The 26422-nt window shown below is 40.0% G+C and overlaps 3 protein-coding genes across 3 annotated transcripts; all 3 read right to left on the reverse strand.

Moving 5' to 3' along the window:
* Positions 1 to 1693: 1693 nt before the first annotated feature.
* Positions 1694 to 5640, reverse strand: LOC119486402 (hyaluronidase-5-like). The gene is made up of 4 exons (XM_037766478.1): positions 5502 to 5640; positions 3814 to 4827; positions 2232 to 2321; positions 1694 to 2153 (listed from the first exon to the last, which is right to left on the reverse strand). The coding sequence occupies exons 1-4, from the start codon at positions 5511 to 5513 to the stop codon at positions 1764 to 1766; spliced, it is 1506 nt and encodes a 501-aa protein (XP_037622406.1). The 5' UTR covers positions 5514 to 5640; the 3' UTR covers positions 1694 to 1763.
* A 6691-nt stretch (positions 5641 to 12331) lies between these two features.
* Positions 12332 to 16248, reverse strand: LOC119486404 (hyaluronidase-5-like). The gene is made up of 4 exons (XM_037766481.1): positions 16096 to 16248; positions 14441 to 15424; positions 12857 to 12946; positions 12332 to 12778 (listed from the first exon to the last, which is right to left on the reverse strand). The coding sequence occupies exons 1-4, from the start codon at positions 16105 to 16107 to the stop codon at positions 12371 to 12373; spliced, it is 1494 nt and encodes a 497-aa protein (XP_037622409.1). The 5' UTR covers positions 16108 to 16248; the 3' UTR covers positions 12332 to 12370.
* A 5873-nt stretch (positions 16249 to 22121) lies between these two features.
* Positions 22122 to 26049, reverse strand: LOC119486403 (hyaluronidase-5-like). Its single transcript, XM_037766480.1, has 4 exons — positions 25890 to 26049; positions 24231 to 25214; positions 22647 to 22736; positions 22122 to 22568 (listed from the first exon to the last, which is right to left on the reverse strand). The coding sequence occupies exons 1-4, from the start codon at positions 25899 to 25901 to the stop codon at positions 22161 to 22163; spliced, it is 1494 nt and encodes a 497-aa protein (XP_037622408.1). The 5' UTR covers positions 25902 to 26049; the 3' UTR covers positions 22122 to 22160.
* Positions 26050 to 26422: the final 373 nt, after the last annotated feature.

The raw sequence follows: 26422 nt of genomic DNA on the forward strand, positions 1-26422 counted from the left end.
TTTTTAATTCTGTCCAGTGCAACATTATCATTAGTGTTAGTGCTGACAGGAAGTCTTCTGTGTGTTTAGTGTCTGTGGTTCAGTCAACACATCTTCATCAGTGAGACTAGAGGGATGGAGCTCTGACTCCTCCTGCAGGACAACAACCTGCAGTGCAGCTCAGACTGTCTCTACTGCAGTAGAACTAAAGTCAATTATACTCTGTGGTGGAGAGTACATTTACTCACGTACTGTACTTAAGAACACTTTTTCTTTTTTAATTTATTTGGATTTGACTATTTCCACTTTATGCTACTTTATTACTTACTATATTTATTTGGTAACTTAAGTTACTTTGCAGGTTTGGATTATAATACAAAAAATCAACTAATTATATAATATATAATAATATAAATTATATATAAATTATATAATTATATATTATATAATGGTGATGTAATATTATAGGTTAAACCAACCAGCAGTATATAATGTAATTTCACATTTACCGGCTGCAATAATAAAGTGATTATTTCACTTCAAAGTTATTCCTCCAAGTATATACATACATGGAATTTGACTCTGGTTTTATGCAGTTCTCTCACTGTTCTTACACAGAATAGAAATAAGAGAATAAAAGAATACAATAATGAAAATGAAATAAAATACAAGTCAAGTATTTGGAAGTTGTAACAATACAAACAGTCCAAAGAAATAAGTACCGGGTGGATATACAGTACATGGACTGGATGATTATATACATTGTGTGGAGATATAGAGTCTATATACTGTATGTACAGTGAGTAGGATTTATATTTACAGTGACAGGTATGACTGTCGGTGACGTCACATTATTTATCTGTGATATATGAAATAAATAAATAAATAAAAAGTATGAATAGAATACATATTTTTAGGTAGGATATTTTTGGCTTTCACCTCTTTACTAGCTCGACAAGTTATCTTACTTACATGTAAGTGGAAGGATTCTGCCCTTCCTTCCCACTCACATTGGATCAGAGACATTATGTCCTGTATAGATTTAGAGAAAATCCGTTATACCACCCGGGGAACAGAGAGTAAAGTTTACAAAGTATGGGGCCCCTTTCTGTCATTTTTTGAGAAACCCACTACAGTAATCTCTGAGTAGCCAGTAGTAGTATCTTCTTTTTCCTTTTTTAAATTTAATTTAATTTATTTATTCATTATTATCATTATTATTTTTATTATTTGTTTCTTCTATTTATATATATATAAAACGCCATTTTTTTCATATTCCTTCATATTTTATTTATGTGTCCTCCGAGCTGGACACATAACATTGGTCTCTATGTTTGCATAATTTTGGTGAATTGTTAAAAGGAAAAATATTATATTATCTTATATATTGTTTTTAGAAATAGAAAATGAAAATCAACCCGATTTTTAAGTCTAGTTCATCCCTTTTTGACCCTCATTTTTAGTTTTTTAATATCCGTACACTGACCGGGCTCCCATCTTGCTTACTGCTGCTTTAAAGGGATGTGCCAAAACCTTATGTTGAGACTTTATATTATTAATAATAATGATCTTATAAACTTTGTTTTAGTTTAAAACAAGCATAGTCAAAAAGGAAGTTATGTGAATGAGGCTTAGCGATTTGGAGAAAGTCAATAAAGACATTTATGAAAAATGCAGGTAAAAACAGTCAGAAATAACAAACCAACTAACAGGCTGCAATAATAGTAGTAGTGTCCTTTATTTGCCTTCAATCACACGTCCTGTGTCAGCTTTGTGTTATTACTTTACTTCCACATCACGACATACATCAGACAGATCAGTCTCATCATCAGCAGGAGGGGCTGGGGCCCGTGAGCACCTCCACTCTTGAAAAGCATGACCGATCGACACGGCCTCTTGCTGTAGCACATGCAGTTGAAATTGAGGTCGAACTCGTTGACGTCATCCTGCGTTAGGCTGCCACTCACAGTCAGCGGGCTGTCGTTGTTTTGCCTCTCGATCAGGTAGTTGCGCGAGTCGAGGTGGAGGTAGACGTCTGTGTCGAAGTTCTTCCTCATGCAGCGACCTCGGCCCTGGCAGAGCGCCCTGCTGCAGAGTTGCGTTGCCGTGGTGACGTTAAGGATGTACGGGTTCATGACGTCTCTCAGGTGATCTCGAGCAGCTGTGCACGCCTCCTGCAGCGATATTAAGTCAATTAGCAGTTAAGTTGCAAATAAGTTCCCAGAAAACCCCTGAGTGATGCTACTTTATACCGGTCTTCTAACGAGGTCCATGTCTCCCCAGGAAATGACGCTGGCGGCGCCGAGAGCAGCAGCTTCTCCGATGGTTTTCACCAGATCTTCCTGCAAAAAAAATGACAGCCAGCAAATCAGAAAAGGACAGGACTTCCACTGTTGTGTTCATAATTGAACAGCAAAATCAAAAGTAACCAACGTATGAAAACTGCAAAACTTTAAGACGGCTAATTTTTTCCGTTTCGTTTTTGAATTTTCACAAAAAAATAAGCACTTTTTTTTAAACAATAATGACCCGATTTCTTGATAACATTGATCTTAAGATCTTAAGAAGTATTTTCCAAGAGAGTTTTTTACAAACTCTCGTGAATTTTTGCATTTGTTTCCCAAAGAAGTACTTTACAAAGTAGTAAACACAGTCATAGGATTACAAAGTACTGTAGTAATCCTGTCTCTAAATATTATTATAAGTGTGTGACATTATGGAGAAAGTCTCGCTCAAGGAGAAGTCTCGTTGTGAAATCTAGCGAAGTGACGTGTTGCCGGAAGACAACGGTGGAATAGTGGACTACATCCATGGTGGAAGCGTGAGTTTCTTAAGCCATTGTTAAAAAAACAAGCCCACAATATTTGCTAGCCAGCATTAACTAACGTGTTCAGAGAATCTTTAGCCTCTACTTAACGCTCCGCCCACAAAATACATCATCATGTTTACTAACAGAAAAAGGGTCTATATGCCTCAAGCGCTACATTAGGAAAGCAGCAGACGCCAGAAAGAGCAACTCCTTCTCCCCGCAGCATTTAAACAGCCTCTACATGCAGATTGGGCAGAAAACCTAACTAAAGCATTGGGAGGTTTATAGTGAAAGATATGCAGCCCTGCGCAGTCGTGTAGGACGCTGGATTTCAGCATATGATTAACGTAACGTTACTTGAGCCGCGCTATACACTTAAGCAACACAGTAATTCCAGCAGCACAATCCCTGTAATGTGTTTTATATGTATTCATTATTTTTAAATAACACAGTGGCACAGAAATCCAACCGTATTCCTTTCCAAATACTGCACTTTTTGAGTGGAAAAACTAATCTTTCAATTAAGAGCTGATAATCAGGGAATTGAGACGTGTTAAACTGTTCTTTTTTTTTTTTAGTATAGTTCTGGTTGAGCTTATGCTTCAATTTATGTTGATGGCCTTAGTCTATAATAACATCATATTTATATGAAAATAAAAAAGCTGCATTTTTTGTTTTCACTAATTACTGTAGAAGACCTATTCTTTCAATTAAGATTTGACAATGAAGAAGTGTTTATGTTCCTTATGTAAGCCATACTTATGTTAAGTCAAACATTTGTTAACTTATTTTTGCCAAATAAATGAAAAGCATGTTGAAATCAGAACATGACCTCCTCGCCGTAACATAAATGAACCGAACCGAACTGAACAGAAAACGGTGGAATGAACCGAACCGTGAATTTTATGAACCGTTCCACCCCTAGAGACCAGTATTTGACATACACATGTATAGTATATAACATACATTGTGTCTAAAGGTGACATAAAGGTGTGTCTTTTTGAGCAATGACAGGTGTGTCTGACCTCTGACATGTAGTTGTTGACGGCATCCTTGTACACAGGGCGGATGTAGCCGTGGATGGGGATGGAGTAGGATTCGTCGACGAGCTTCGACACCCTTATGGTCTCCTGCATACGATGCCGGATGAACCACAGGGCCTGCTCCGTGTTATTGAGTATCAGCTCCAGGTAGAGGGATGGATAGAGTGCCGTGCACTCTCTCCAGAGCCACATCAGTCTGTCGTTCCTTAACTTCTCGAGGACGGGACACTCTCCGGTGAATTTGTCAAACTCTCTGTTGAAGCCGTAATTGTAGCAATCGGGGAACAGGTAGTAGCCCCAGAGTCTGTTGGGCCTCAGCTTCTTCCCGATGCGGATGGAATCGATAAAGTACCTTTTGGCTGCACCTTCGAACTCCTCTATCGCAAGGGCCGTCACCTCCGTAAGGGACAACGACGCGTTTCTCTTCATGACCAGTTCGATGGATTTATTTCTGTAGATTCTTTTTCCGCTCCAGTTTCGGATCCACAGTGGCCTCCACTCCTCAAAGTCAAGCACAGCGAGGCCCTCCTGGTTGAAAGGGATGTATTTTTTGATGAAGAAATCGGCATCATAGTGGTGATCCGCCACATTTAACAGCTGCGGCAGGCCGCCGTTATGTTCTATGTTGGTGCCATGTTCATAGTAAGGGAATCTGCCGAAGCGGTCGATGTAGAATAGGCTGATGGTCTGGTTGAACGCATCCTTCAGCGTGCTGCTAATGATGTGGAAGTGGGAGAGGTCGAGTGGCAATTTGTGGTGGATTTCGCAGAGCTCGGTCGGGGCGTTCCAAATTAACAGGAAAGGGTGGCCGGGAGAGAGGGGAGGATCCGTAAACAGTAACTTCTCCCGGTCCTTCTTCTGGTCCGTCTTCTGGTCCGTCTTCTGGTCCATCTTCAGGGCCCATCCGGACCACATCAGGGCCAACATGGTGATGAAGATGGAGAAGAAATGTTGGTAATTGGGCAGCTTGAGTTTGTTCATTTTTGAAACTGTAATCTGTGAGGAAAAGGAGACAGAAACACAAATTAGAAAAATTAGGAGGTCAGAATGAGTTCCTGTTGTGCTCAGCCTCAGCTTTTCGCTAACTAAATGAACATGTTTTACTTTTGTATGGCACTTTTTTTCACTGATGTTGCAATGAACGACTAATTGACTTTCACTTCTTAGCTATTTACGTTTTTGTCTGGGGGCTGGAGTCGTTGTGTCGAAGTCCAGCCCACGCACCCGCCCAAGCCAATCGCGAGCTAAGCACGGCTTGTTAGCGCGAGCTGCCTAGTTGCTACGTTAGCACCACAGTAGCTGTTTGTCGAGAAAGACGCGACTAACCACAATATCTCAAAATATCCCGTCAAAACCAAAATGCACTGAATTCAGGTGAAGAAGAACCTTATTTTAAGTCTTATTTTGATGCAAAGATTTGTACATTTGCAGGAATGTAGCACAACATGGAAGTGAGAGCAGGGAGCTGTTTATTTAAATGTGAAAGTGCAATAACAAATATTTCGTCCATAAAATCAATGCATAGTCATGATAAATAATTGTTATCTCAATATTGAACAAAACAATCGTGATTATCATTTTGACCATAATCATGCAGCCCTACTGTAAGTGAAAATAGTTCATTTCAGACCCTGATACAGTCTATGCCTCACACCTGTTCTACAGCTTACCTGGTTCAACATCAGGGAACCGAGAAAGACGCTTGTGAAGTCCCAGATCTAGCAAAGAAGGAAATCAGCAGCAGGTCTTAAAATGAATGTCACTGTTAGATGTTTTTTTACAAATGTACATTTAAATGTTGCATTCTGACAAGTAGAATGTTTTGTTGCTATACATATCAAGCTCATATCTCTCCATTTTTTACGTTATGAATGAGTTGCATTGAAAATAGATGAAAATAGTTTTAAAAATAAACATTCTACGTTGGTTGAAGTTTATTTCCTGCAGAATTGAGCAGCTGAAGGAGCCTAAGCTTTGAGCCAGCTGTTCAGCTGTTACCTGAAAAACAACCATTTGTGTTTGTCAGCTGATCATAATTGTAAATCTCAGCCAGTTTTCCTGCTGTATTCACAAACATTACATATTTATATTGATCACAACAATGTGTCCTTGAGTACTGATCGCTTTAATTTTTGAAGTGCCATTTTTTTACTTGTCTTTTTTAACCTTTTACTATAGTTTGTCGGTTTCAGGGCTCCATTTCTCCCCCAGTTTCCTACAGTAGACTGATGTTTTGGTGTGACCCACATATTTCTTTTCTTTTTCAGTCCAGCAGATAAAATGGACCTTCAGTTCAAGTTTAAACATGCAGTTGGAACGTTTCTCATATGACAGCAGTGAAAAGGCACCACATGTCCTGACTACAGGTACGATTTATGTGTTTTAATGTGAAGACAAAGGACAGTAGTTGTTGAGGTATGAAAACTCAGCAGCCTCTTTTCTTTATTGTTCTCAGTTCATGGTAGCAATAAACCAAGCTGTTGAAATTTGGATCAAATTGATTAGTGCAGCTTTAAGACCTAACTGCTTTTGAGTTTCCATTAAAGGAATAGTTCAACATTTTGGGAAATGCGCTTATTTGCTTTCTTGCCAAGCGTTAAAGCCGTTTCTCACCAGTGAATTTGAAAATGAATTTTCCGCATTGACAACTATGCACACCGGGTCTGGTGCAAATTATCTGCGTTTCTGTGTTCCATTTCCGTCAATGAGGTCCAATGTAGTCCTAAATAGTGCCGTGTCCACTCCACAAAACAGAAACCTATCCAGACAGAGAATGTCTAAGGGCCTAATGTTAACGAGCCTACACTATCCATAAACTAATCGGACCCCAAATGTGATGCTAACGCTAGCTGTTATTGCTAGATTAACAAGTGCATATATCAGCTACATCACTAGGGCTGGGACGATTCAACTATCTCCCGATTTGATACGATACTTGGGTGCTGATTCGATATGTATTGCGATTTTTAAGTATTGCGATTCGATATTATGATTTATTACGATTTTCCTCACTGGCAAAACAAGGCTTGTCATCATTGAAGGCCATCTCAATGCAGGGAGATATCGGGATGAGATTCTGCGGCCAGTAGCGATCCCATATCTCCACAATCTGGGACATAACTTCATCCTCCAAGAAACAACGCTCACCCCCACAGAGCCAGGGTTATCACAGACTACCTCCACAATGTGGGAGTAGAGAGAATGGAACGGCCTGCCAAGAGTCCACACCTCAACCCAATTCAACACTTGTAGGATCAGCTTGGGCGTGCTGTACATGTTAGAGTGAGTGTTAGGCTGACCTGCAATGAATCCTGGTTGAGGAATGGAACGCCATCCCACAGCAACGTGTGACCAGGTTGGTGACCAGCATGAGGTCGAGGTGCCAGGCTGTTGTGGCTGCGTATGGATCTTCCACCGCTACTGAAGCTCCTGACAGTGTATTAAATGAAGAAAGTGTAAAATAGGCAATATGTCTTGTTTGTTGCTTGTTACTGATAGAGAGTTCAATCATCCAATCCACCAAACAGATCAAAAACAAGAGTCAATACCAACAGGAGAATACACTGTTTACCATTGGAAGAGCATTTTGGCAAATTTTTCTTGGGCGCTACCCACATAATCAGCTGTGCTGCTCATCCCACAAATGCATGATCCTTACAAGTTGGACATCATTGCGAAGGTAAATAAACAGGCTTTCCAACGATGTAAAATACAATGCCAATTAGCATTGTAACAACAGAGAAATAATAAACCAAACACAAGTTTCCGAACTTTGTTTTTCCAGTTTATATATATATATATATATATATATATATATATGTATGTGTGTATGTATGTGTGTATATATATATATGTGTATATATATATATATATATATATATAATTAATTTTTTTCTCTTCTTTTTATTATTATTTCATTACTTATTTGTGGATACTCTCCCTGTGTTGTATTCTCTACAATTTGAATTGTATGTATCCATGATTGAGAATCAGTTAGGTCTTTTGTGGTCAGCTGTGTCTGTCTGTGTGTATGTTGTTGTTGTCAGGTATGATTGATTGATTTGTTGTGTCACGGGTGAGTGCTGTTCAGAAAAACAAAAATAACTTTCCCTGTATAGTGACTGTTCTATTGATTATTGACAATTAATAAAAAGACCTTTGAAAGAAAGAATACATATTTTTCATTGCGTGGTAAAATTATTTTTATTTTTCTAATCACATTTAATTGGCTTTTCCTTGTTGTTTCCACAGAGCTCAGTGTATCAACCGGAACTGGAAGTTCATTCATTCCTATTTCAACCTCCGTCTCCGTGCTAAACGAGGTGATGGGGTAACGGTAGCTGTTGAGGGTGCAATTCAGAAGTCGTACAGGAAAAGTTTGTATTTATGTCTGAGATTGTCAGTTAGAGAATCTGCCAGAGGACATGTTTTGGAGTCATAGATAATTGCTACCTGTGATGTAACCTGTATGAGGCCGCTCGTTAATTAGTGAGTGGTTAATTAGTGAGTGGTTAATTAGTGAGTGGTTGGATAGTAGGGTGAACTAGAAAATTTCACAAGAAATTTTGACCAGTGTGCCTGGTGCTGGTGGGGCAGAAAGCATCTTAAAACAGGTCAGACTGATTTTGTAAAAAACAACATAGTTTCTTGTTAACATACAGAAAGAGTTAGGGGCTTTTATTTTGAAAAACTAGGTGAATCCCTAGTTTCCTGTTGTCATACAATGAGAGTTGAGGGCTTTTATTTTGTAAAGCAAGTGTCATCGTGAGCTTCCTGTTAAGATACAGTTACTCTATGGTGCTTTTATTATGACGGGTTGTGTGTGTGTGCGTGTGTGTTAGTCAGCCTGCACTGATTGGCTAAAGTGAATCAGCTGTCTAGCAGCTATCAAAAGTTGCCATGGTGATTGGCCACTGCTGCAGTGGGGCAGTTTATAATAGGAGTTAACTAGAGATGTACATGTCACGAAAGTCCTTCTACAACAGAAACCGTGACTCCTATCACTTAGATTGTTCATGAGACCAGTTAGGAGTCTCTGATGAACAAATGGTGCGACATTTGGGTCTGTAGTGTCAAAAATGTGACCTCGGCGGCAGTTTCATAAAGTAGTAACTTTTTTCTCTGATCCAAAAAATTCTTTGAAATTTTATATGGGCCCCTATGGGAGCTCAGCCTGGAGTTGCTGTCACTTCCAGGCATGTATAGCCAAATATGTAAGTCAGACTGATTCCATAGGTACATGACTGCAACCGGCACAAAAATACCTACAATTTGATGAAAACATTATCTATGAAGAGTGACAATTGTGGGCTACAGAGCAATTTGTTCGGAAAATTTTCAAAAGATTTCAAAGCTTTCCCGCACTCTAGCGATGATGTCACGTGCTCTAGCCCTTAACGACCCACGCAATACACACCTATTATAAAATCTGAAGCGGTCTGAAAATTTCACAAAACGTAAACTGCGATTTCGTGAAAACCGTGCCAGCTATCAAAAAATTTCCATTTGGCCAAATAAAGTCCCAAGTCTCGTGACCCGTTTAAACTTTTAATCCCGTTTCTACGTTAAAGTATGGCGACTCTGTATGGCCCCAAAGAGGAGTGTTTTTGAGCACTCTTCACGTCGATTTTCAATGCATTCCTATGGAGCAAATAATCGCGCTATCGCGCGATTTTCTCGGTATCCACTGCGCGAATCTCTTAGCCAGGTCATAAGCACATGATTCCCGCTCATTCCGCACGTTTTGATGTATTTTTTGTAAATGTACTGGCAACGCTGTGGGAGGAGTAGCGCGCAAAGTTTTAGGCGGAAAAGTCAGAATATTAAAAATAAGCCCGTCGAATAATAGACCAGTGTGCTTTGCACAAGGCTTTGCCTTGTGCAAAGCACAATTAAAGAATTAAGAATAAAGGGTGATTGGGACAGTTTTTGAATTTCCTTCTTGTGTAAGCTTTCTTGCCAAAAGATAAAAACAAATGCCCAACACATGATACATTTAGAAGATGTTACCTATCCATTTGAGGAGGAAAGAAGGTTATATCATATTCCAAGAAGACATGGCATACCCTTTTGTGTAAACTGACCTTTTTTTTAGGTAACATTTGGGTGATCGGGACAGCACATCTTCATCACTTATTTAGGCTAGTGTGAGCATATTTATTGCACAATTTAATTCATACTTTGATATAATTTCACATGCACATTTTACTTTTCCTGTTCATCCGTAAGACTCCATGTTCATTTCTGTTAAACTTTATTAATGAAGGTTTAAAAATCCATCCACAATTCATACATTATAAAGCTGCCTTTCCTCAAGGTCACAACAACCCACTCCCTCCCTTAATTCTCTCCCCAAAACTTCATTGAATACATTTAATTGAGGTAAAACAACAATGCTTAAAGAGACTATTTGTAACTTTCAGAAATGCTTTTTAACAGCGACACCTGTGGCCGTGAAATCAACGAAAGTCAGTGTCGAACTCGTGCTTGACGTGAACGCGCGTTCACTACACATTGCAGAAGAGTTAGTTTAGCTCTGAGAATATCTAGTGAATGTACAGGGGACGTTTGTGCAGAAATAAATGCTGCAGCTCCTCCAGACCAACAGAGGTTTCCCGTGTCTTGTGAAGTGACAGAGCTCTACAGAGATTTACGTTGTCTTCTCGTTACCAACCGGGTGCCGGTGTCTCCCTGCTCTCTCCGGCTGCGGGCGGAGAGAGCAGGGAGACACGCTGGAGAGCCCCGCTGCCTCAGCCTGCACTGAGGCAGGACAAGCCAACACTAGGATCAGATCTAAATCATGTTCATGGAGAGACCTTCGTCTGGTCAGCTAACATTACTGCCAAGCAGCTGAAATAAAAAGTGATATTGTGGTTTTAGCTGACGTGTGTCGCCTCACTGTTTTGAGCGATGCTCGTTCAGGTATATTGAGAGCGAGCAAGCGCGAGCCCGACGCTGACTTTCGTTGATTTCACGGCCACAGGTGTCACTGTTAAGAAGCATTTCTGAAAGTTACAAATAGTCCCTGTAAGGTAAACAGTGAATTGAGTTGATTATGGCACATTTCAGGCCCTGGCCAAGAACCTTGAGTGTGCTCCCTGCCTCCACTATCTCCCTTATACTCTTCAATGGCTCCCTTCATCCTGTCCTCACTCTACTTGTTGTATTTTTTCCGTTGCTGTTTGTTTATTCTTTCCTTGTGCTCTCCCTTTTGCTGTCTTAATGGCGTCTTCAGAATAAAACAGAGTTAATTGGGGTAAGAACTCAGGGGCCCATCTACATACAGTACATAGAGGGTGGAATGGCAACATGTAGTTAAATAAATTGAAAATGTGTTTAATAGAAATCACAATTTATTTTTTATTTCATGTTAAAGCTGGGGTAGGCAGAATGTTTTTTGGCATCATTGGGCAAAAATTCCATAATAACCTTTCAGCATGTTGTAATTCAAGTGTGCTCGGTCAGTGTATCTTTTGGTCATTTGATTTTCCTTTCACAAACGGATATTGAAAAACAAAAAATGAGTGACTATTTGATTTTCATTTTAAAATACAAAAAATAAAATTGGAATACAAGGTGTTTTTCTTTATCAGGGTCAAAAAGGGATGAACTAAACTTAAAAAAACGGGTTGATTTTCATTTTCTATTTCTAAAAACAAATAATAAAATCACTGGAAGACAGAAACAAAAACAAACGCCATTTTTTCATATTCTGCAACCGGAAGTTGCCATTGACAACAAAGTAAGAGCGCGTATGAGGACGGTGCTGTGTATGAGAGAAAAAAAGAGTACGGTGCTGCTGTGTAACTGAAGGCGATAGACATGGATCAGTACAGAGTTTTTTTAAACGATAACAGAGTTTGTCTCAGGGAAGAAGACACGACTGCAGAAAAACTATCTTCTGTAAAGTTGGAAAGATATTGACAGATTTGAACTTCCCGGATCAATAACTCATAACTTAAACGTTGTTAAAACACAAACGAGGGGCTCTTTCTAACCGTAGTGAGGTAGACAACGAGCTACAACCTAATTTTAATCAAAATGAGCTGTCCTCCGAGCTGGACACATAACATTGGTCTCTATGTTTGCATAATTTTGGTGAATTGTTAATAGGAAAAATATTATATTATCTTATATATTGTTTTTAGAAATAGAAAATGAAAATCAACCCGATTTTTAAGTCTAGTTCATCCCTTTTTGACCCTCATTTTTAGTTTTTTAATATCCATACACTGACCGGGCTCCCATCTTGCTTACTGCTGCTTTAAAGCGATGTGCCAAAACCTTATGTTGAGACTTTATATTATTAATAATAATGATCTTATAAACTTTGTTTTAGTTTGTTTTAAAACAAGCATAGTCAAAAAGGAAGTTGTGTGAATGAGGCTGAGCGATTTGGAGAAAGTCAATAAAGACATTTATGAAAAATGCAGGTAAAAACAGTCAGAAATAACAAACCAACTAACAGGCTGCAATAATAGTAGTAGTGTCCTTTATTTGCCTTTAATCACACGTCCTGTGTCAGCTTTGTGTTATTACTTTACTTCCACATCACGACATACATCAGACAGATCAGTCTCATCATCAGCAGGAGGGGCTGGGGCCCGTGAGCACCTCCACTCTTCGTGGTGGCGGTTTTGTTTAAAAGCATGACCGATCGACACGGCCCCTTGCTGTAGCACATGCAGTTGAAATTGAGGTCGAACTCGTTGACGTCATCCTGCGATAGGCTGCCACTCACAGTCAGCGGGCCGCCTATGTTTTGCCTCTCGATCAGGTAGTTGCGCGAGTTGAGGTGGAGGTAGACGTCTGTTGTTAGGTTCTTCCTCATGCAGCGACCTCGGCCCTGGCAGAGCGCCTTGCTGCAGAGTTGCGTTGCCGTGGTGACGTTAAGGATGTACGGGTTCATGACGTCTCTCAGGTGATCTCGAGCAGCTGTGCACGCCTCCTGCAGCGATATTAAGTCAATTAGCGGTTAAGTTGCAAATAAGTTCCCAGAAAACCCCTGAGTGATGCTACTTTATACCGGTTTTCTAACGAGGTTCATGTCTCCCCAGGAAATGACGCTGGCGGCGCCGAGAGCAGCAGCTTCTCCGATGGTTTTCACCAGATCCTCCTGCAAAAAAAATGACAGCCAGCCAATCAGAAAAGGGCAGGACTTCCACTGTTGTGTTCATAATTGAACAGCAAAATCAAAAGTAACCAACATATGAAAACTGCAAACCTTTAAGACGGCTAATTTTTTCCGTTTCGTTTTTGAATTTTCACAGAAAAATAAGCACTTTTTTTTAAACAATAATGACCCGATTTCTTGATAACATTGATCTTAAGATCTTAAGAAGTATTTTCCAAGAGAGTTTTTTACAAACTCTCGTGAATTTTTGCATTTGTTTCCCAAAGAAGTACTTTACAAAGTAGTAAACACAGTCATAGGATTACAAAGTACTGTAGTAATCCTGTCTCTAAATATTATTATAAGTGTGTGACATTATGGAGAAAGTCTCGCTCAAGGAGAAGTCTCGTTGTGAAATCTAGCGAAGTGACGTGTTGCCGGAAGACAACGGTGGAATAGTGGACTACATCCATGGTGGAAGCGTGAGTTTCTTAAGCCATTGTTAAAAAAACAAGCCCACAATATTTGCTAGCCAGCATTAACTAACGTGTTCAGAGAATCTTTAGCCTCTACTTAACGCTCCGCCCACAAAATACATCATCATGTTTACTAACAGAAAAAGGGTCTATATGCCTCAAGCGCTACATTAGGAAAGCAGCAGACGCCAGAAAGAGCAACTCCTTCTCCCCGCAGCATTTAAACAGCCTCTACATGCAGACTGGGCAGAAAACCTAACTAAAGCATTGGGAGGTTTATAGTGAAAGATATGCAGCCCTGCGCAGTCGTGTAGGACGCTGGATTTCAGCATTTGATTAACGTAACGTTACTTGAGCCGCGCTATACACTTAAGCAACACAGTAATTCCAGCAGCACAATCCCTGTAATGTGTTTTATATGTATTCATTATTTTTAAATAACACAGTGGCACAGAAATCCAACCGTATTCCTTTCCAAATACTGCACTTTTTGAGTGGAAAAACTAATCTTTCAATTAAGAGCTGATAATCAGGGAATTGAGACGTGTGTTAAACTGTTCTTTTTTTTTTTTAGTATAGTTCTGGTTGAGCTTATGCTTCAATTTATGTTGATGGCCTTAGTCTATAATAACATCATATTTATATGAAAATAAAAAAGCTGCATTTTTTGTTTTCACTAATTACTGTAGAAGACCTATTCTTTCAATTAAGATTTGACAATGAAGAAGTGTTTATGTTCCTTATGTAAGCCATACTTTTGTTAAGTCAAACATTTGTTAACTTATTTTTGCCAAATAAATGAAAAGCATGTTGAAATCAGAACATGACCTCCTCGCCGTAACATAAATGAACCGAACCGAACTGAACCGAAAACGGTGGAATGAACCGAACCGTGAATTTTGTGAACCGTTCCACCCCTAGAGACCAGTATTTGACATACACATGTATAGTATATAACATACATTGTGTCTAAAGGTGACATAAAGGTGTGTCTTTTTGAGCAATGACAGGTGTGTCTGACCTCTGACATGTAGTTGTTGACGGCATTCTTGTACACAGGGCGGATGTAGGCGTGGATGGGGATGGAGTAGGATTCGTCGACGAGCTTCGACACCCTTATGGTCTCCTGCATACGATGCCGGATGAACCACAGGGCCTGCTCCGTGTTATTGAGTTTCAGCTCCAGGTAGAGGGATGGATAGAGTGCCGTGCACTCTCTCCAGAGCCACATCAGTCTGTCGTTCCTTTTCTTCTCGAGGACGGGACACTCTCCGGTGAATTTGTCAAACTCTCTGTTGAAGCCGTAATTGTAGCAATCGGGGAACAGGTAGTAGCCCCAGAGTCTTTTGGGCCTCAGCTTCTTCCCGATGCGGAGGGAATCGATAAAGTACCTTTTGGCTGCATCTTCGAACTCCTCTATCGCAAGGGCCGTCGTCTCCGCAGGGGACAACGACGCGTTTCTCTTCATGACCAGTTCGATGGATTTATCTCTGTAGATTCTTTTTCCGCTCCAGTTTCGGATCCACAGTGGCCTCCACTCCTCAAAGTCAAGCACAGCGAGGCCCTCCTGGTTGAAAGGGATGTATTTTTTGATGAAGTAATCGGCATCATAGTGGTGATCCGCTACCTTTAACAGCTGCGGCAGGCCGCCGTTATGTTCTTTGTTGGTGCCATGTTCATAGTAAGGGAATCTGCCGAAGCGGTTGACGTAGAATAGGCTGATGGTCTGGTTGAACGCATCCTTCAGCGTGCTGCTAATGATGTGGAAGTGGGAGAGGTCGAGTGGCAATTTGTGGTGGATTTCGCAGAGCTCGGTCGGGGCGTTCCAAATTAACAGGAAAGGGTGGCCGGGAGAGAGGGGAGGATCCGTAAACAGGTACTTGTCCGTCTTCTGGTCCATCTTCAGGGCCCATCCGGACCACATCAGGGCCAACATGGTGATGAAGATGGAGAAGAAATGTTGGTAATTGGGCAGCTTGAGTTTGTTCATTTTTGAAACTGTAATCTGTGAGGAAAAGGAGACAGAAACACAAATTAGAAAAATTAGGAGGTCAGAATGAGTTCCTGTTGTGCTCAGCCTCAGCTTTTCGCTAACTAAATGAACATGTTTTACTTTTGTATGGCACTTTTTTTCACTGATGTTGCAATGAACGACTAATTGACTTTCACTTCTTAGCTATTTACGTTTTTGTCTGGGGGCTGGAGTCGTTGTGTCGAAGTCCAGCCCACGCACCCGCCCAAGCCAATCGCGAGCTAAGCACGACTTGTTAGCGCGAGCTGCCCAGTTGCTACGTTAGCACCACAGTAGCTGTTTGTCGAGAAAGACGCGACTAACCACAATATCTCAAAATATCCCGTCAAAACCAAAATATACTGAATTCAGGTGAAGAAGAACCTTATTTTAAGTCTTATTTTGATGCAAAGATTTGTACATTTGCAGGAATGTAGCACAACATGGAAGTGAGAGCAGGGAGCTGTTTATTTAAATGTGAAAGTGCAATAACAAATATTTCGTCCATAAAATCAATGCATAGTCATGATAAATAATTATCTCAATATTGAACAAAACAATCGTGATTATCATTTTGACCATAATCATGCAGCCCTACTGTAAGTGAAAATAGTTCATTTCAGACCCTGATACAGTCTATGCCTCACACCTGTTCTACAGCTTACCTGGTTCAACATCAGGGAACCGAGAAAGACGCTTGTGAAGTCCCAGATCTAGCAAAGAAGGAAATCAGCAGCAGGCCTTAAAATGAATGTCACTGTTAGATGTTTTTTTACAAATGTACATTTAAATGTTGCATTCTGACAAGTAGAATGTTTTGTTGCTATACATATCAAGCTCATATCTCTCCATTTTTTACGTTATGAATGAGTTGCATTGAAAATAGATGAAAATGGTTTTAAAAATAAACATTCTACGTTGGTTGAAGTTTATTTCCTGCAGAATTGAGCAGCTGAAGGAGCCTAAGCTTTGAGCCAGCTGTTCAGCTGTTACCTGAAAAACAACCATTTGTGTTTGTCAGCTGATCATAATTGTAAATCTCAGCCAGTTTTCCTGCTGTATTCACAAACATTACATATTTATATTGATCACAACAATGTGTCCTTGAGTACTGATCGCTTTAATTTTTGAAGTGCCATTTTTTTACTTGTCTTTTTTAACCTTTTACTATAGTTTGTCGGTTTCAGGGCTCCATTTCTCCCCCAGTTTCCTACAGTAGACTGATGTTTTGGTGTGACCCACATATTTCTTTTCTTTTTCAGTCCAGCAGATAAAATGGACCTTCAGTTCAAGTTTAAACATGCAGTTGGAACGTTTCTCATATGACAGCAGTGAAAAGGCACCACATGTCCTGACTTCAGGTACGATTTATGTGTTTTAATGTGAAGACAAAGGACAGTAGTTGTTGAGGTATGAAAACTCAGCAGCCTCTTTTCTTTATTGTTCTCAGTTCATGGTAGCAATAAACCAAGCTGTTGAAATTTGGATCAAATTGATTAGTGCAGCTTTAAGACCTAACTGCTTTTGAGTTTCCATTAAAGGAATAGTTCAACATTTTGGGAAATGCGCTTATTTGCTTTCTTGCCAAGCGTTAAAGCCGTTTCTCACCAGTGAATTTGAAAATGAATTTTCCGCATTGACAGCTATGCACACCGGGTCCGGTGCAAATTATCTGCGTTTCTGTGTTCCATTTCCGTCAATGAGGTCCAATGTAGTCCTAAATAGTGCAGCTGTGCTGCTCATCCCACAAATACATGATCCATACAAGTTGGACATCATTGCGAAGGTAAATAAACAGGCTTTCCAACGATGTAAAATACAATGCCAATTAGCATTGTAACAACAGAGAAATAATCGACCAAACACAAGTTTCCGAACTTTGTTTTTCCAGTTTATATATATATATATATATATATATATATGTATGTGTGTATATATATATGTGTATATATATATATATCTATATATATATATATATATATTTATATTTATATATAAATATATATATATAAAGCACCATAAAGTAACTGTATCTTGAAGAGAAAAAAATAATTATATATATATATATATATATATATATATATATAATTATTTTTTTCTCTTCTTTTTATTATTATTTCATTACTTATTTGTGGATACTCTCCCTGTGTTGTATTCTCTACAATTTGAATTGTATGTATCCATGATTGAGAATCAGTTAGGTCCTTTGTAGTCAGCTGTGTCTGTCTGTGTGTATGTTGTTGTTGTCAGGTATGATTGATTGATTTGTTGTGTCACGGGTGAGTGCTGTTCAGAAAAACAAAAATAACTTTCCCTGTATAGTGACTGTTCTATTGATTATTGACAATTAATAAAAAGACCTTTGAAAGAAAGAATACATATTTTTCATTGCGTGGTAAAATGATTTTTATTTTTCTAATCACATTTAATTGGCTTTTCCTTGTTGTTTCCACAGAGCTCAGTGTATCAACCGGAACTGGAAGTTCATTCATTCCTATGGCAACCTCCGTCTCCGTGCTAAACGAGGTGATGGGGTAACGGTAGCTCTTGAGGGTGCAATTCAGAAGTCGTACAGGAAAAGTTTGTATTTATGTCTGAGATTGTCAGTTAGAGAATCTGCCAGAGGACATGTTTTGGAGAGTCATAGATAATTGCTACCTGTGATGTAACCTGTATGAGGCCGCTCGTTAATTAGTGAGTGGTTAATTAGTGAGTGGTTGGATAGTAGGGTGAACTAGAAAATTTCGCAAGAAATTTTGACCAGTGTGCCTGGTGCTGGGGGGGCAGAAAGCATCTTAAAACAGGTCAGACTGATTTTGTAAAAAACAACATAGTTTCTTGTTAACATACAGAAAGAGTTAGGGGCTTTTATTTTGAAAAACTAGGTGAATCCCTAGTTTCCTGTTGTCATACAATGAGAGTTGAGGGCTTTTATTTTGTAAAGCAAGTGTCATCGTGAGCTTCCTGTTAAGATACAGTTACTCTATGGTGCTTTTATTATGACGGGTTGTGTGTGTGTGCGTGTGTGTTAGTCAGCCTGCACTGATTGGCTAAAGTGAATCAGCTGTCTAGCAGCTATCAAAAGTTGCCATGGTGATTGGCCACTGCTGCAGTGGGGCAGTTTATAATAGGAGTTAACCATAGATGTACATGTCACGAAAGTCCTTCTACGACAGAAACCGTGACTCCTATCGCTTAGATTGTTCATGAGACCAGTTAGGAGTCTCTGATGAACAAATGGTGCGACATTTGGGTCTGTAGTGTCAAAAATGTGACCTCGGCGGCAGTTTCATAAAGTAGTAACTTTTTTCTCTGATCCAAAAAATTCTTTGAAATTTTATATGGGCCCCTATGGGAGCTCAGCCTGGAGTTGCTGTCACTTCCAGGCATGTATAGCCAAATATGTAAGTCAGACTGATTCCATAGGTACATGACTGCAACCGGCACAAAAATACCTACAATTTGATGAAAACATTATCTATGAAGAGTGACAATTGTGGGCTACAGAGCAATTTGTTCGGAAAATTTTCAAAAGATTTCAAAGCTTTCCCGCACTCTAGCGATGATGTCACGTGCTCTAGCCCTTAACGACCCACGCAATACACACCCATTATAAAATCTGAAGCGGTCTGAAAATTTCACAAAATGTAAACTGCGATTTCGTGAAAACCGTGCCAGCTATCAAAAAATTTCCATTTGGCCAAATAAAGTCCCAAGTCTCGTGACCCGTTTAAACTTTTAATCCCGTTTCTATGTTAAAGTATGGCGACTCTGTATGGCCCCAAAGAGGAGTGTTTTTGAGCACTCTTCACGTCGATTTTCAATGCATTCCTATGGAGCAAATAATCGCGCTATCGCGCGATTTTCTCGGTATCCACTGCGCGAATCTCTTAGCCAGGTCATAAGCACATGATTCCCGCTCATTCCGCACGTTTTGATGTATTTTTTGTAAATGTACTGGCAACGCTGTGGGAGGAGTAGCGCGCAAAGTTTTAGGCGGAAAAGTCAGAATATTAAAAATAAGCCCGTCGAATAATAGACCAGTGTGCTTTGCACAAGGCTTTGCCTTGTGCAAAGCACAATTAAAGAATTAAGAATAAAGGGTGATTGGGACAGTTTTTGAATTTCCTTCTTGTGTAAGCTTTCTTGCCAAAAGATAAAAACAAATGCCCAACACATGATACATTTAGAAGATGTTACCTATCCATTTGAGGAGGAAAGAAGGTTATATCATATTCCAAGAAGACATGGCATACCCTTTTGTGTAAACTGACCTTTTTTTTAGGTAACATTTGGGTGATCGGGACAGCACATCTTCATCACTTATTTAGGCTAGTGTGAGCATATTTATTGCACAATTTAATTCATACTTTGATATAATTTCACATGCACATTTTACTTTTCCTGTTCATCCGTAAGACTCCATGTTCATTTCTGTTAAACTTTATTAATGAAGGTTTAAAAATCCATCCACAATTCATACATTATAAAGCTGCCTTTCCTCAAGGTCACAACAACCCACTCCCTCCCTTAATTCTCTCCCCAAAACTTCATTGAATACATTTAATTGAGGTAAAACAACAATGCTTAAAGAGACTATTTGTAACTTTCAGAAATGCTTTTTAACAGCGACACCTGTGGCCGTGAAATCAACGAAAGTCAGTGTCGAACTCGCGCTTGACGTGAACGCGCGTTCACTACACATTGCAGAAGAGTTAGTTTAGCTCTGAGAATATCTAGTGAATGTACAGGGGACGTTTGTGCAGAAATAAATGCTGCAGCTCCTCCAGACCAACAGAGGTTTCCCGTGTCTTGTGAAGTGACGGAGCTCTACAGAGATTTACGTTGTCTTCTCGTTACCAACCGGGTGCCGGTGTCTCCCTGCTCTCTCCGGCTGCGGGCGGAGAGAGCAGGGAGACACGCTGGAGAGCCCCGCTGCCTCAGCCTGCACTGAGGCAGGACAAGCCAACACTAGGATCAGATCTAAATCATGTTCATGGAGAGACCTTCGTCTGGTCAGCTAACATTACTGCCAAGCAGCTGAAATAAAAAGTGATATTGTGGTTTTAGCTGACGTGTGTCGCCTCACTGTTTTGAGCGATGCTCGTTCAGGTATATTGAGAGCGAGCAAGCGCGAGCCCGACGCTGACTTTCGTTGATTTCACGGCCACAGGTGTCACTGTTAAGAAGCATTTCTGAAAGTTACAAATAGTCCCTGTAAGGTAAACAGTGAATTGAGTTGATTATGGCACATTTCAGGCCCTGGCCAAGAACCTTGAGTGTGCTCCCTGCCTCCACTATCTCCCTTATACTCTTCAATGGCTCCCTTCATCCTGTCCTCACTCTACTTGTTGTATTTTTTCCGTTGCTGTTTGTTTATTCTTTCCTTGTGCTCTCCCTTTTGCTGTCTTAATGGCGTCTTCAGAATAAAACAGAGTTAATTGGGGTAAGAACTCAGGGGCCCATCTACATACAGTACATAGAGGGTGGAATGGCAACATGTAGTTAAATAAATTGAAAATGTGTTTAATAGAAATCACAATTTATTTTTTATTTCATGTTAAAGCTGAGGTAGGCAGAATGTTTTTTGGCATCATTGGGCAAAAATTCCATAATAACCTTTCAGCATGTTGTAATTCAAGTGTGCTCGGTCAGTGTATCTTTTGGTCATTTGATTTTCCTTTCACAAACGGATATTGAAAAACAAAAAATGAGTGAGTATTTGATTTTCATTTTAAAATACAAAAAATAAAATTGGAATACAAGGTGTTTTTCTTTATCAGGGTCAAAAAGGGATGAACTAAACTTAAAAAAACGGGTTGATTTTCATTTTCTATTTCTAAAAACAAATAATAAAATCACTGGAAGACAGAAACAAAAACAAATGCCATATTTTCATATTCTGCAACCGGAAGTTGCCATTGACAACAAAGTAAGAGCGCGTATGAGGACGGTGCTGTGTATGAGAGAAAAAAAGAGTACGGTGCTGCTGTGTAACTGAAGGCGATAGACATGGATCAGTACAGAGTTTTTTTAAACGATAACAGAGTTTGTCTCAGGGAAGAAGACACGACTGCAGAAAAACTATCTTCTGTAAAGTTGGAAAGATATTGACAGATTTGAACTTCCCGGATCAATAACTCATAACTTAAACGTTGTTAAAACACAAACGAGGGGCTCTTTCTAACCGTAGTGAGGTAGACAACGAGCTACAACCTAATTTTAATCAAAACGAGCTGTCCTCCGAGCTGGACACATAACATTGGTCTCTATGTTTGCATAATTTTGGTGAATTGTTAATAGGAAAAATATTATATTATCTTATATATTGTTTTTAGAAATAGAAAATGAAAATCAACCCGATTTTTAAGTCTAGTTCATCCCTTTTTGACCCTCATTTTTAGTTTTTTAATATCCATACACTGACCGGGCTCCCATCTTGCTTACTGCTGCTTTAAAGCGATGTGCCAAAACCTTATGTTGAGACTTTATATTATTAATAATAATGATCTTATAAACTTTGTTTTAGTTTGTTTTAAAACAAGCATAGTCAAAAAGGAAGTTGTGTGAATGAGGCTGAGCGATTTGGAGAAAGTCAATAAAGACATTTATGAAAAATGCAGGTAAAAACAGTCAGAAATAACAAACCAACTAACAGGCTGCAATAATAGTAGTAGTGTCCTTTATTTGCCTTCAATCACATGTCCTGTGTCAGCTTTGTGTTATTACTTTACTTCCACATCACGACATACATCAGACAGATCAGTCTCATCATCAGCAGGAGGGGCTGGGGCCCGTGAGCACCTCCACTCTTCGTGGTGGCGGTTTTGTTTAAAAGCATAACCGATCGACACGGCCCCTTGCTGTAGCACATGCAGTTGAAATTGAGGTCGAACTCGTTGACGTCATCCTGCGTTAGGCTGCCACTCACAGTCAGCGGGCCGCCTATGTTTTGCCTCTCGATCAGGTAGTTGCGCGAGTTGAGGTGGAGGTAGACGTCTGTTGTTAGGTTCTTCCTCATGCAGCGACCTCGGCCCTGGCAGAGCGCCTTGCTGCAGAGTTGCGTTGCCGTGGTGACGTTAAGGATGTACGGGTTCATGACGTCTCTCAGGTGATCTCGAGCAGCTGTGCACGCCTCCTGCAGCGATATTAAGTCAATTAGCGGTTAAGTTGCAAATAAGTTCCCAGAAAACCCCTGAGTGATGCTACTTTATACCGGTTTTCTAACGAGGTTCATGTCTCCCCAGGAAATGACGCTGGCGGCGCCGAGAGCAGCAGCTTCTCCGATGGTTTTCACCAGATCCTCCTGCAAAAAAAATGACAGCCAGCCAATCAGAAAAGGGCAGGACTTCCACTGTTGTGTTCATAATTGAACAGCAAAATCAAAAGTAACCAACATATGAAAACTGCAAACCTTTAAGACGGCTAATTTTTTCCGTTTCGTTTTTGAATTTTCACAGAAAAATAAGCACTTTTTTTTAAACAATAATGACCCGATTTCTTGATAACATTGATCTTAAGATCTTAAGAAGTATTTTCCAAGAGAGTTTTTTACAAACTCTCGTGAATTTTTGCATTTGTTTCCCAAAGAAGTACTTTACAAAGTAGTAAACACAGTCATAGGATTACAAAGTACTGTAGTAATCCTATCTCTAAATATTATTATAAGTGTGTGACATTATGGAGAAAGTCTCGCTCAAGGAGAAGTCTCGTTGTGAAATCTAGCAAAGTGACGTGTTGCCGGAAGACAATGGTGGAATAGTGGACTACATCCATGGTGGAAGCGTGAGTTTCTTAAGCCATTGTTAAAAAAACAAGCCCACAATATTTGCTAGCCAGCATTAACTAACGTGTTCAGAGAATCTTTAGCCTCTACTTAACGCTCCGCCCACAAAATACATCATCATGTTTACTAACAGAAAAAGGGTCTATATGCCTCAAGCGCTACATTAGGAAAGCAGCAGACGCCAGAAAGAGCAACTCCTTCTCCCCGCAGCATTTAAACAGCCTCTACATGCAGACTGGGCAGAAAACCTAACTAAAGCATTGGGAGGTTTATAGTGAAAGATATGCAGCCCTGCGCAGTCGTGTAGGACGCTGGATTTCAGCATTTGATTAACGTAACGTTACTTGAGCCGCGCTATACACTTAAGCAACACAGTAATTCCAGCAGCACAATCCCTGTAATGTATTTTATATGTATTCATTATTTTTAAATAACACAGTGGCACAGAAATCCAACCGTATTCCTTTCCAAATACTGCACTTTTTGAGTGGAAAAACTAATCTTTCAATTAAGAGCTGATAATCAGGGAATTGAGACGTGTGTTAAACTGTTCTTTTTTTTTTTTAGTATAGTTCTGGTTGAGCTTATGCTTCAATTTATGTTGATGGCCTTAGTCTATAATAACATCATATTTATATGAAAATAAAAAAGCTGCATTTGTTGTTTTCACTAATTACTGTAGAAGACCTATTCTTTCAATTAAGATTTGACAATGAAGAAGTGTTTATGTTCCTTATGTAAGCCATACTTTTGTTAAGTCAAACATTTGTTAACTTATTTTTGCCAAATAAATGAAAAGCATGTTGAAATCAGAACATGACCTCCTCGCCGTAACATAAATGAACCGAACCGAACTGAACCGAAAACGGTGGAATGAACCGAACCGTGAATTTTGTGAACCGTTCCACCCCTAGAGACCAGTATTTGACATACACATGTATAGTATATAACATACATTGTGTCTAAAGGTGACATAAAGGTGTGTCTTTTTGAGCAATGACAGGTGTGTCTGACCTCTGACATGTAGTTGTTGACGGCATTCTTGTACACAGGGCGGATGTAGGCGTGGATGGGGATGGAGTAGGATTCGTCGACGAGCTTCGACACCCTTATGGTCTCCTGCATACGATGCCGGATGAACCACAGGGCCTGCTCCGTGTTATTGAGTTTCAGCTCCAGGTAGAGGGATGGATAGAGTGCCGTGCACTCTCTCCAGAGCCACATCAGTCTGTCGTTCCTTTTCTTCTCGAGGACGGGACACTCTCCGGTGAATTTGTCAAAGTTCTTGTTGAAGCCGTAATTGTAGCAATCGGGGAACAGGTAGTAGCCCCAGAGTCTTTTGGGCCTCAGCTTCTTCCCGATGCGGAGGGAATCGATAAAGTACCTTTTGGCTGCATCTTCGAACTCCTCTATCGCAAGGGCCGTCGTCTCCGCAGGGGACAACGACGCGTTTCTCTTCATGACCAGTTCGATGGATTTATCTCTGTAGATTCTTTTTCCGCTCCAGTTTCGGATCCACAGTGGCCTCCACTCCTCAAAGTCAAGCACAGCGAGGCCCTCCTGGTTGAAAGGGATGTATTTTTTGATGAAGTAATCGGCATCATAGTGGTGATCCGCTACCTTTAACAGCTGCGGCAGGCCGCCGTTATGTTCTTTGTTGGTGCCATGTTCATAGTAAGGGAATCTGCCGAAGCGGTCGATGTAGAATAGGGCGATGGTCTGGTTGGTCTCCCGCTTCAGCGTGCTGCTAATGATGTGGAAGTGGGAGAGGTCGAGTGGCAATTTGTGGTGGATTTCGCAGAGCTCGGTCGGGGCGTTCCAAATTAACAGGAAAGGGTGGCCGGGAGAGAGGGGAGGATCCGTAAACAGGTACTTGTCCGTCTTCTGGTCCATCTTCAGGGCCCATCCGGACCACATCAGGGCCAACATGGTGATGAAGATGGAGAAGAAATGTTGGTAATTGGGCAGCTTGAGTTTGTTCATTTTTGAAACTGTAATCTGTGAGGAAAAGGAGACAGAAACACAAATTAGAAAAATTAGGAGGTCAGAATGAGTTCCTGTTGTGCTCAGCCTCAGCTTTTCGCTAACTAAATGAACATGTTTTACTTTTGTATGGCACTTTTTTTTCACTGATGTTGCAATGAACGACTAATTGACTTTCACTTCTTAGCTATTTACGTTTTTGTCTGGGGGCTGGAGTCGTTGTGTCGAAGTCCAGCCCACGCACCCGCCCAAGCCAATCGCGAGCTAAGCACGGCTTGTTAGCGCGAGCTGCCTAGTTGCTACGTTAGCACCACAGTAGCTGTTTGTCGAGAAAGACGCGACTAACCACAATATCTCAAAATATCCCGTCAAAACCAAAATGCACTGAATTCAGGTGAAGAAGAACCTTATTTTAAGTCTTATTTTGATGCAAAGATTTGTACATTTGCAGGAATGTAGCACAACATGGAAGTGAGAGCAGGGAGCTGTTTATTTAAATGTGAAAGTGTAATAACAAATATTTCGTCCATAAAATCAATGCATAGTCATGATAAATAATTGTTATCTCAATATTGAACAAAACAATCGTGATTATCATTTTGACCATAATCATGCAGCCCTACTGTAAGTGAAAATAGTTCATTTCAGACCCTGATACAGTCTATGCCTCACACCTGTTCTACAGCTTACCTGGTTCAACATCAGGGAACCGAGAAAGACGCTTGTGAAGTCCCAGATCTAGCAAAGAAGGAAATCAGCAGCAGGCCTTAAAATGAATGTCACTGTTAGATGTTTTTTTACAAATGTACATTTAAATGTTGCATTCTGACAAGTAGAATGTTTTGTTGCTATACATATCAAGCTCATATCTCTCCAGTTTTTACGTTATGAATGAGTTGCATTGAAAATAGATGAAAATGGTTTTAAAAATAAACATTCTACGTTGGTTGAAGTTTATTTCCTGCAGAATTGAGCAGCTGAAGGAGCCTAAGCTTTGAGCCAGCTGTTCAGCTGTTACCTGAAAAACAACCATTTGTGTTTGTCAGCTGATCATAATTGTAAATCTCAGCCAGTTTTCCTGCTGTATTCACAAACATTACATATTTATATTGATCACAACAATGTGTCCTTGAGTACTGATCGCTTTAATTTTTGAAGTGACATTTTTTTACTTGTCTTGTAACCTTTTACTATAGTTTGTCGGTTTCAGGGCTCCATTTCTC

This window comes from Sebastes umbrosus, chromosome 4 (assembly GCF_015220745.1).
Source record: "Sebastes umbrosus isolate fSebUmb1 chromosome 4, fSebUmb1.pri, whole genome shotgun sequence".
Taxonomy (NCBI): domain Eukaryota; kingdom Metazoa; phylum Chordata; class Actinopteri; order Perciformes; family Sebastidae; genus Sebastes; species Sebastes umbrosus.